This window comes from Oncorhynchus tshawytscha, linkage group LG26 (genome assembly GCF_018296145.1).
Source record: "Oncorhynchus tshawytscha isolate Ot180627B linkage group LG26, Otsh_v2.0, whole genome shotgun sequence".
Lineage (NCBI taxonomy): Eukaryota > Metazoa > Chordata > Actinopteri > Salmoniformes > Salmonidae > Oncorhynchus > Oncorhynchus tshawytscha.
Genome location: NC_056454.1, coordinates 36,162,453 through 36,174,590, shown reverse-complemented (window position 1 = coordinate 36,174,590; position 12,138 = coordinate 36,162,453). Strand labels below are relative to the sequence as shown.

Below are 12,138 nucleotides of genomic sequence, written 5' to 3'. Positions count from 1 at the left end.
TTGTAGCATTTATTTTTTCACGAGTTCATAACAGTGTGCAGAACACATACAAACCGGCCCCACTCATGCTGTGAATGATGGGTGTTATATTATTATGTGGTGGAGTGTGTGCCCTCAATAAAGCTCTCTATCTCTGATCTGGGTGTTTCCAGTGCTCCCCTCTTGCTCCCTAAATGAGTATGTGTGTGCCAGTGGAGGCTGTGTCTCGGCCAGTCTGAGATGTGATGGACAGGACAACTGTCTGGACGGATCAGATGAGGTGGGTGTGGCTCTGCTTGGTACTTTAACCTCGTCCGATATCAATCAAGCACTTACTGTAGCTTTCTTTAGCTTATTTACGTAAAACGGGATTTTCCCACACTGTATGAAGCATTTATCTAGGGATTGTCCTATTTGTAAGGATCATCCCTACATAATTTGGTGCCCTGTTCCTAACAGTATACAAAAGGATGTTATTGAAGACACTTGTATCAAACTTTATCACTGAGAATGGCTTGACTGTGTTGGACATTTAATGTTTAATGCTGTTTACTTGTTTTGTGTTGCCATGTCGACAGGCGGGCTGCGTGAAAGAGTGCAAGGAAGATGAGTACTTGTGTCTGAACCACGCCCACTGTATCCCACGGAGATGGTGCTGTGACGACGTGTTTGACTGTGTGGACCATAGTGACGAGGAGAACTGCAGTCAAGGTACGACAGGGGTTGGACAAACTCACTTCACATATCAATGTACTAGAAAACTGTAACTGCAGCCAGAGTTGGACAGGTATTAGAAATGACAACAGGACTAGACAGAGCTAATTTTATTCAGTTGCAGTTGAAACTTTGAGAGATGGGGTGGAAACTGTCTCCTCTTAGTAAGTAGTTGGTTTTCCATACATGTCTGTTTTCATTTTCATTTACAAGCAACATGTCCTACTACAGTAGAGACATGCCTTTCAGGTGTTGAAACAGAGAATTTGTGCAACTTTCGGCAAGCATTTACATATAATCGATGAGGCTGTACCCTTACAGTTTTAGACAGGAGCCAGTAGGCTATTGTGGCTATGTGAGCATAACGTAGGCCTATAAACAAATCAATGGAGCAAAACCCATAACATTTTCACATGGAAATAGCTTTTGATTTCTATGATATAGCCTACATGTGGTATTCAATGCAGGCCTACATTGCATGATATATTTATATTATGAAGGGCTTGACATTAATTAAGGATTTTTTACTTGGTCTGTAACACCATGGGCCAAATAGGTGACTGTAAATTACATTGTTGTAACGGTTCTCTTGTGGTGAAGGAGAGTCGGACCAAAATGCAGTGTGTAGATTTCGATCCATGTTTAATAAACAAACGTAAAACATGAATCAATTATAAACACTACAAAACAAAGAACCTAATGAACGTAACGAAAACCGAAACAGCCTATACTTGTGTAAACTAACACCGAGACAGGAACAAGGACACTAAGGACAATCACCCACGAAACACTCAAAGAATATGGCTGCCTAAATATGGTTCCCAATCAGAGACAACGATAAAACACCTGCCTCTGATTGAGAACCACTTCAGACAGCCATAGACTTAACTAGAACATCCCACTAAGCTACAATCCCAATACATACACACCACATACAAAAACCCATGCCACACCCTGGCCTGACCAAATAAATGAAGATAAACACAAAATACTTCGACCAGGGCGTGACAGAACCCCCCCTATGGTGCGGACTCCCGGACGCACCTCAAAACAATAGCGAGGGTCCGGGTGGGCGTCTGTCCATGGTGGCGGCTTTGGTGCGGGACGTGGACCCCACTCAATCAATGTCTTAGTACCTCCTCCTCGCGTCCCTGGATAGTCCACCCTCGCCGCCGACCATGGCCTAGTAGTCCTCACCCAGAACCCCACGGGACTGAGGGGCAGCTCGGGACTGAGGGGCAGCTCGGGACTGAGGGGCAGCTCGGGACTGAGGGGCAGCTCGGGACTGAGGGGCAGCTCGGGACTGAGGGGCAGCTCGGGACTGAGGGGCAGCTCGGGACTGAGGGGCAGCTCGGGACTGAGGGGCAGCTCGGGACTGAGGGGCAGCTCGGGACTGAGGGGCAGCTCGGGACTGAGGGGCAGCTCGGGACTGAGGGGAAGCTCGGGAGTGAGAGGAAGCTCGGGAGTGAGAGGAAGCTCAGGCAGGTTGATGGATCTACCTGGCAGATCCTGGCTGGATCTGGAAGAGTCTGGTTGACTGGCAGATCCTGGCTGACCTGGCAGTTCTGGAAGAGTCTGGCTGACTGGCGGATCTGGAAGAGTCTGGTTGACTGGCGGATCTGGAAGAGTCTGGTTGACTGGCGGATCTGGAAGAGTCTGGCTGACTGGCAGATCTGGAAGAGTCTGGCTGACTGGCAGATCTGGAAGAGTCTGGCTGACTAGCGGATCTGGAAGAGTCTGGCTGACTGGCAGATCTGGAAGAGTCTGGCCTGACTGGCAGATCTGGAAGAGTCTGGCTGACTGGCAGATCTGGAAGAGTCTGGCTGACTGGCAGATCTGGAAGAGTCTGGCTGACTGGCAGATCTGGAAGAGTCTGGCTGACTGGCAGATCTGGAAGAGTCTGGCTGACTGGCAGATCTGGAAGAGTCTGGCTGACTGGCAGATCTGGAAGAGTCTGGCTGACTGGCAGATCTGGAAGAGTCTGGCTGACTGGCGGATCCTGGCAGACTGACGGATCTGGCTGCTCCATGCTGACTGGCGGCTCTGGCTGCTCCACGCTGACTGGCGGCTCTGGCTGCTCCATATAGGCTGACAGCTCTGGCGGCTTCTTACAGACTGGCAGCTCTGGCGGCTCCTTGCAGACTGGCAGCTCCTTGCAGACTGGCAGCTCCTTGCAGACTGGCAGCTCCTTGCAGACTGGCAGCTCTGGCTGCTCCATGCAGACTGACAGCTCTGGCTGCTCCATATAGGCTGACAGCTCTGGCTGCTCCATGCAGACTGGCAGCTCTGGCTGCTTCATGCAGACTGGCAGCAGGAGACTCCGGCTGCGCTGGAGATGAGGAAAGCTCTGACAGCGCTGGAGAGGCGAGGCGCACTGTAGGCCTGATGCGTGGTGCTGGCACTGGTAGTACTGGACCGAGAACGCGCACAGGAAGCCTGGTGCGGGGAGCTGCCACCGAAGGGCTGGTGCGTGAAGGTGGTACTGGATAGACCGGACCGTGAAGGCTCACTGGAGCTCTTGAGCACCGAGCCTGCCCAACCTTACCCGGTTGAATGGTCCCGGTCGCCCTGCCAGTGCGGCGAGGTGGAATAGCCCGCACTGGGCTATGCAGGCGAACCGGGGACACCGTGCGCAAGGCTGGTGCCATGTAAGCCGGCCCAAGGAGACGTACTGGGGACCAGATGCGTAGAGCCGGCTTCATGGCATTTGGCTCGACGCTCAATCTAGCCCGGCCGATACGCGGAGCTGGAATATACCGCACCGGGCTATGCACCCGCACTGGGGACACCGTGCGCACCACTGCATAACACGGTGCCTGCCCGGTCTCTCTAGCCCCCCGGTAACCACAGGAAGTTTGCACAGGTCTCCTACCTGGCATAGCCATACTCCCTGTGAGCCCACCCCCAAGAAATTTTCGGAGCTGACTCTCGGGCTTCCGTCCGCGCCGCCGTGCTTGCTTCGCCAACCTCATTCTCCGATAACCTTCCGCGCACTGCTCCATCGAATCCCAGGCGGGCTCCGGCACTCTCCCTGGGTCGACCGCCCACCTGTCTATCTCCTCCCAAGAAGTATAGTCCATACTGTACTCCTCTTTGGGCTGCTCCTGTTGCCTCCTCTCCTGCTGCACCTGTTGCTTCTCCTGCTGCTCCTGCCTGCTGACACACTGCTTGGTCCTGTTTTGGTGGGTGATTCTGTAACGGTTTTCTGTATGGGAAGGAGAGTCGGACCAAAATGCAGCGTGTAGATTTCGATCCATGTTTAATAAACAAACGTAAAACACGAATCAATTATAAACACTACAAAACAAAGAACCTAATGAACGTAACGAAAACTGAAACAGCCTATACTTGTGTAAACTAACACAGAGACAGGAACAAGGACACTAAGGACAATCACCCACGAAACACTCAAAGAATATGGCTGCCTAAATATGGTTCCCAATCAGAGACAATGATAAACACCTGCCTCTGATTGAGAACCACTTCAGACAGCCATAGACTTAACTAGAACACCCCACTAAGCTACAATCCCAATACATACACACCACATACAAAAACCCATGCCACACCCTGGCCTGACCAAATAAATGAAGATAAACACAAAATACTTCGACCAGGGCGTGACAATTGTATTACAGATGGTCGCCTCGCTTCGATTTCTTAGGAAACGATGCAGTATTTTGTTTTTTTATGAATTATTTCTTACATATAGTATACTACTAGCCAACGTCCAGTCTCTTGACAACAAGGTAGATGATATTCGAGCAAGGGTTGCCTTCCAGAGATTGTAACGTTCTCTGTTTCACGGAAACATGGCTCTCTCTGGATATGTTGTCGGAATCGGTTCAGCCACTGGGCTTCTCCATGCATCGCGCTGACAGAGATAAACACCTCTCTGGGAAAAGGAAGGGCGGTGGTGTATGCTTTATGATTAACAACTCATCATAACAACATACAGGAACTTAAGTCCTTCTGCTCACCCGTTCTAGAATTCCTTACAATCAAGTGCCGGCCATTTTACCTACCAAGAGAATTCTCGTCAGTTATAGTCACAGCTGTGTACATTCCACCTCAAGCAGACACCAAGACAGCCATCAAGGAACTTCACTGGACTATATGCAAACTGGAAACCATACATCCTGAGGCTGCATTTATTGTAGTGGGGATATTAACAAAGCAAATTTAAATCAACCTAAGTTCTTCCAGCATATTGCTTGCACTACTTGCATGGGCAATACCCTCGACCACTGCTACTCTAACTTCCGCGATGCATACAAAGAGTTCCCTTCGGCAAATCTGAACACGACGCCATCTTGCTCCTTCCGTCTTATAGGCAGAAACTCAAGCAGGATGTACCAGTGACGAGAACCATTCATTGCTGGTCTGACCAATTGGAAGCCACGCTTCAAGATTGTTTTGATCAAGCGGATATGTTTTGATCAGCCTCAGAGAACAACCTATACGTTGACTCAGTGAGTGCGTTTATTAAGAAGCGCATTGGAGATTTTGTACCCACTGTGACTATTAAAACCTACCCTAACCAGAAACCGTGGATGGAGGGCGGCGTTGGTGCAAGAATGGAAGAGGGAACCACCGCATTTAACCATGGAAAGAGGTCTGGGAATATGTCTGAATATAAACAGTGTAGCTATTCCCTCCACAAGGCAATCAAACAAGTGAAATGCCAGAACAGGGACAAGATGGAGTCACAACGCAACGGCTCAGACATGAGATGTACAGTGGGGCAAAAAAGTATTTAGTCAGCCACCAATTGTGCAAGTTCTCCAACTTAAAAAGATGAGAGAGGCTTGTAATTTTCATCATAGGTACACTTCAACTATGACAGACAAAATGAGGGAAAAAATCCAGAAAATCACATTGTAGGATTTTTTTATGAATTTATTTGCAAATTATGGTGGAAAATAAGTATTTGGTCACCTACAAACAAGCAAGATTTCTGGCTCTCACAGAGCTGTAACTTCTTCTTTAAGAGGCTCCTCTGTCCTCCTCTGTCCTCCACTCGTTACCCTGTATGAATGGCACCTGTTTGAACTTGTTATCAGTATAAAAGACACCTGTCCACAACCTCAAACAGTCACACTCCAAACTCCACTATGGCCAAGACCAAAGAGCTGTCAAAGGACACCAGAAACAAAATTGTAGACCTGCACCAGGCTGGGAAGACTGAATCTGCAAAAGGTAAGCAGCTTGGTTTGAAGAAATCAACTGTGGGGGCAATTATTAGGAAATGGAAGACATACAAGACCACTGATAATCTCCCTTGATCTGGGGCTCTACGCAAGATCTCACCCCGTGGGGTCAAAATGATCACAAGAACGGAGAACAAAAATTCCAGAACCACACGGGGGGGACCTAGTGAATGACCTGCAGAGAGCTGGGACCAAAGTAACAAAGCCTACCATCAGTAACACACTATGCCGCCAGGGACTCAAATCCTGCAGTGCCAGACGTGTCCCCCTGCTTAAGCCAGTACATGTCCAGGCCCGTCTGAAGTTTGCTAGAGAGCATTTGGATGATCCAGAAGAAGATTGGGAGAATGTCATATGGTCAGATGAAAACAAAATAGAACTTTTTGGTAAAAACTCAACTCGTCGTGTTTGGAGGACAAAGAATGCTGAGTTGCATCCAAAGAACACCATACCTACTGTGAAGCATGGGCGTGGAAACATCATGCTATGGGGCTGTTTTTCTGCAAAGGGACCAGGACGACTGATCCGTGTAAAGGAAAGAATGAATAGGGCCATGTATCGTGAGATGTTCAGCAAGGGCATTGAAGATGGCTGGGTCTGGGTCTTTCAGCATGACACTGATCCCAAACACACCGCCCGGGCAACGAAGGAGTGGCTTCGTAAGAAGCATTTCAAGGTCCTGGAGTGGCCTAGCCAGTCTCCAGATCTCAACCCCATAGAAATTCTTTGGAGGGAGTTGAAAATCCGTGTTGCCCAGCAACAGCCCCAAAACATCACGGCTCTAGAGGAGATCTGCATGGAGGAATGGGCCAAAATACCAGCAACTGTGTGTGAAAACCTTGTGAAGACTTACAGAAAACATTTGACCTCTGTCATTGCCAACAAAGGGTATATAACAAAGTATTGAGAAAAACTTTTGTTATTGACCAAATACTTATTTTCCACCATAATTTGCTAAATAAATTCATAAAAAATCCCTACAATGTGATTTTCTGGATTTTTTTTTCTCATTTTGTCTGTCATAGTTGAAATGTACCTATGATGAAAATTACAGGCCTCTCATCTTTTTAAGTGGGAGAACTTGCACAATTGGTGGCTGACTAAATACTTTTTTGCCCCACTGTATATGGCAGGGTCTACAGGAAATCACAGACTACAAAAAGAAATCCAGCCACGTCACAGACACCGATGTCACACTTCCAGACAAACTAAACACCTTCTTTGCCCGCTTTGAAGATAATACAGTGCCACCGTCGCGGCCCGCTAACAAGGACTGCGTTCCTCCCCCCGTCTGTCCATCACCGTGGCTGACGTGAGTAAAACATTTAAACGTGTTAACCCTGGCAAGGCTGCTGGTTCAGACGGCATACCTATACGCATCCTCAAAGCATGCTCAGACAAGCTGGCTGGTGTGTTTATGGACATATTCAATCGTTCCCTATCCCAGTCTATTGTCCCCACGTGCTTCAAAATGGCTACCATTATTCCTGTACCCAAAAAGACAAATATAACTGAACTAAATGACTGCCGCCCTGTAGCACTCACTTCTGTCATCATGAAGTGCTTTGAGAGACTAGTCAAGGATCATATCATCTCCACCTTACCGGCCACCCTAGACCCACTTCAGTTTGCATACCGCCCCAACAGGTCCACAGACGATTCAATCGCCATCCCACTGCACACTGCCCTATCCCATCTGGACAAAATAAATACCTATGTAAGAATCCTGTTCATTGACTACAGCTCAGCATTCAACACCATAGTACCCTCCAATCTCATCATCAAGCATGAGGCCCTGGGTCTCAACCCTGCCCTGTACAATTGGGTCCTGGACTTTCTGACGGACCACCCCCAGGTGGTGAAGGTAGAAAATAACATCTCCACTTCGCTGACTCTCAACACTGGGGCCTCACAAGGGTGCATGCTCATCCCCCTGCTGTACTCCCTGTTCACCCACGACTGCGTTGCCATGCACGCCTCCAACTCAATCATCAAGTTTGCAGACAACACAACAGTAGTGGCCTTGATTACCAACAACAACGAGACAGCCTACAGGGACGAGGTGAGGGCACTCGGAGTGTGGTATCAGGAAAACAACCTCTCACTCAACAAAACAAAGAAGACGATCGTGGACTTCAGGAAACCGCAGAGGGAGCACTCCCCTATCTACATCAAGGGACAGCAGTGGAGAATATGGAAAGTTCCTCTGCGTACACATCACAGACAAACTGGAATTGTCCACTCACACAGACAGTGTGGTAAAGAAGGCACAACAGCGCCTCTTAAACCCAAGGAAGCTGAAGAAATTTGGCTTGTCACCTAAAACCATGACAAACTTTTACAGATGCACAATCGAGATCATCCCGTCGGGCTGTATCATAGCCTGGTATGGCAACTACACCAGCCTCAACCGCAAGGCTCTCCAGAGGGTGGTGTGGTCTGCACAATGCATCACCGGGAGCAAACTACCTGCCCTCTATGACACCTACAGCACCCGATGTCACAGGAAGGCCAAAAAGATCATCAAGGACATCAACCACCCAAACCACTGCCTGTTCACACCGCTACCATCCAGAAGGCGAGGTCAGTACGGGCACATCAAAGCTGGGACCAAGAGACTGAAAAACAGCTTCTATCTCAAGGCCATCAGACTGTTAAACGGCACTCACTAACTCAGAGAGGTTGCTGCCTACATTGAGACCCAATCACTGGCCACTTCAATAAATGGATCAGTCGTCACTTTATACAATGCACTCTAAATAATGCCACTTTTATGTTTACATATCTTACATTACTCATATCACATGTATATACTGTATTTTACACCATCTATTGCACCTTGCCTATGCCACTCGGCTATCGCTCATTCATGTACTTACATGTACATATTCTCATTCACCTCTTTAGATTTGTGTGTATTAGGTATATGTTGGGGAATTGTTAGACTATCTGTTAGATATTACTGCACTGTTGGAACTAGAAGCACAAGCATTTCGCTACACTCACATCAACATCTGCTAACCATGTGTATGTGACAAATAAAATAAAATGTGATTTGATTTATTTTTACCATACAGAGATTTAGACAATGTAGGCTACCCCCCTGCTTATTGGCCTATTTGCATATTCAAGCCTGTCTCAAAATACAACACTGCCCCTTTAATTAAAACGTAAGCTTTTTACCTGACTGGCTTCTCAAAAATAGCTTGAAATATATTCTACACATTTTGTGCTCTTGTAGGAAGCAGTATTACTGACCTATACTTATCTATAACTGGGCTAATAACTCGCTAACTTGCAAAGAATATCAACAGAATGTGCACGCAAACGGCTCTGCGCTCTGATCTGAAGTCATCTGAAAAGCGCATTCACTCACACATGATTGAAAGACCGCAACCACTAATACAATTATACTCCATTGCACTCTGGCTCTGCCTACAACAAAATTACAGACTCAATCTTGCAAAGTTAGATTTCTTTTGGTTTGTTGCATTGAAAAGGGGCTGATATAATGTTTATTCGATCACAGAAAAAACGTTGATCTATAGTGCAAACTAATGGCGCGAACTGAGTGAAGTTCTATCTCTTGCGTATTTGCATGGCATTTCTTCTGTGCGGCAGTCTAAGAGGAAATGCACGCGCGCAGTTTAGAGGGAACATTGATTGCAACTATGGGTAGAGTTGAGCATGTTTACTGGAACACTGTAATACAGATTACATGCTTGTCAATATGGTACACACATTTGCTTTTCTTCCTTCATAGTACCATGTCAGCAACAAGGGGTGTTGAAATTCACACATAACACATGGCTAGTAGCATATCAATCACCATTCTAGCCATGTGTTTTACTGTGAAAGGTGTACAAAACAATAGTCATATTCTGACTAAGCACTGACTTTGCTAACAAGAATGTTCTTTCATACAGACACTATAGTGATAGCACAATGCTATTGAATAGAAGTTTAGAAGGAAATGGAAAAACCTAGCTATAAGACAACCTTGTGAAAGAAAGCCCATAGCACTACTGTTACCCTTCCGTTTGTAATTTCAGGCATCTTCTTCTGCCGTCCTGATGAGTTCATTTGCAATAACACCTTATGCAAGCTCCATGCGTGGGTGTGTGATGGCAAGGACGACTGTGGAGACAACTCAGACGAGGACACAGAGATGTGTGGTGGGTTGAAATAACAACTTAGATCTTTGATGGATATTTTATTATAACTCCATGCAAGGTCATATTCATGTTTGAAATGGTGGATTCTGTTGAATGGACTAGAATGGACTTTGTTGAATGGACTAGAATGGAGTAATTTAAATAGACTAGAATGGACTATGTTGAATGAACTAAAATGTATTTGACTGTCTGCAATACTTGTGTTATTCTTCTCCCCTCCAGCCAAACTTTCCTGTCCCCCCACACGGCCACACCGATGCAGAAATGACCGTGTGTGTCTGCGCCCTGACCAACTGTGTAACAAGGTTGACGACTGTGGGGATAACTCGGATGAGGAGGAATGTGGTGAGTTTACACCAGCTACAGTTGAAATTACATTACATTTTTCTTCATCAAGAATGTTGAACTAAGGAAATTGTATATTCCAATAAAACATCATTCCTAATCGTATCAGTGCGACAACAGCAACAATGTTGTATTAGTCAAGTTCCTTTGATTTCCCTACAAACTCCACATCACATCATATAAAAATATCTCAGAGTTCCACTCATCCTTTCATGCAAATGCCTTCTCTGTTGCCGATGCAGCCTGACGTGTGTTTGGCTTCTGTGTGCGTCCCAAAGCAGAGGTGGTGTCTGGCAGACCCAGACGGTGTGGGAAGGCAGAGTTCACCTGTAGTACCCAGCGATGCATCCCAGCCCAGCTGCAGTGTGACCTCTTCATTGACTGTGGGGACGGGGGATCGGATGAGCAGGACTGCAAGGCCTGTATGTGTGTGTGTTTTGTGTGTCACACAGATCAATATCCTTCTGTTTAGATTGAAGTATTAAATGTTTCTAGGGAGGAACTTGAGCCGTGAGATAATCTAGGGCTCTTCTGCTTATATTCTTCTGCTAGATCCAAATGTTAGATGATGTCAGAACATTTATGGCAATACATGACCCAAATTTGCTGAGTTTTTTGTTTGTTTGAAGAAAGTTGATCTTCACCTGGCTTCCACACATCAATGGAACAACTTTTTGCAAGTATATTCGATGTATAGAAATGTGTTTTCATGTGCAATCACATTGTCTTCGACTGTAGCTTCCAATGGAGACATATGTGGAAAGAAAACAAACCCATGTGGGGAGGATGCAATTTGCAATCAGACAAACACAAATGCAATATGTCAGTGCAAATCTGGCTTCAGGAGGAATCTGAAGACTGCCCAGTGTGAAGGTACTGTACGGCCTGGTTTTCCCCTCACTGTTTAATTAGACAGAATAACGTTACTGTAATAATAAATGGCATTTTTTAAAACATTTAAGAAATATATACATTTAACTAATATGGTTAAATATGTACATAGCCATGGTTAATGAACAATATACATAACATATTGCTTTCTAGTTTTTCCTTACAGACACCAATTCCTTCAATATATTTATCTCCGAGTAGGTGTTTATAGTATCTTAGTAGCTTTCACTTACAGATAATGTAGTAAGCCATCCAGTCTCAATGAGCTTAAGTAATTATGGATTGAGTAGCCAAGTTATGCATCATTTAGTTGGAGATAACGATATCTGCGATTATAAACTGAACTCTAAACCTGGCTTTTGCCTCCTAGTTATTGCTTTTGTGCTCAGTGGTTATTGATTATTCTATTAAGGGGGAGAGTAACTAAGTACTCAAGTTGTAATTGCCACTTTCGTAATGGGTTAAGACTCTTTCTGAAAGATAACCAAGGACCATTTAAACCTAGACTTCCTATGCATGTTGTCATCACATCAGCTGACTGCTACTCTGAATATGACTCAGTAACTGTTGCTTAGTAAAGCTGGTATATGAACGTACTTCAACATGTGAAACTGAACCAGTGTTAACAGCAATATATATATATATTTTTAGCAGGTTGACATTAATTGGGATGACTCATTTACTGGTAGGCAGCTCTGCAGGGTAGTCTCTCAGCCACAAAGTCGTAACATCCGATTTTAAATCTAACCTTAACCCTGAATTTAACCATACTGCTAACTTTATGCCTAACCCTTAACTTAAGACCAAATAGCACATTTTTGTTT

The 12,138-nt window shown here is 45.8% G+C and overlaps 1 protein-coding gene across 1 annotated transcript in view; it reads left to right on the top strand.

Moving 5' to 3' along the window:
- Nucleotides 1–12,138, top strand: part of LOC112224856 (low-density lipoprotein receptor-related protein 1B) — a 365,574-nt gene that overhangs the window by 314,241 nt on the left and 39,195 nt on the right. Inside the window, 6 exon segments of the mRNA XM_042306367.1 lie at nucleotides 153–259; nucleotides 558–690; nucleotides 9,956–10,078; nucleotides 10,301–10,423; nucleotides 10,702–10,845; nucleotides 11,162–11,296. Of these exon segments, the coding sequence (XP_042162301.1) occupies nucleotides 153–259; nucleotides 558–690; nucleotides 9,956–10,078; nucleotides 10,301–10,423; nucleotides 10,702–10,845; nucleotides 11,162–11,296 (765 nt within the window).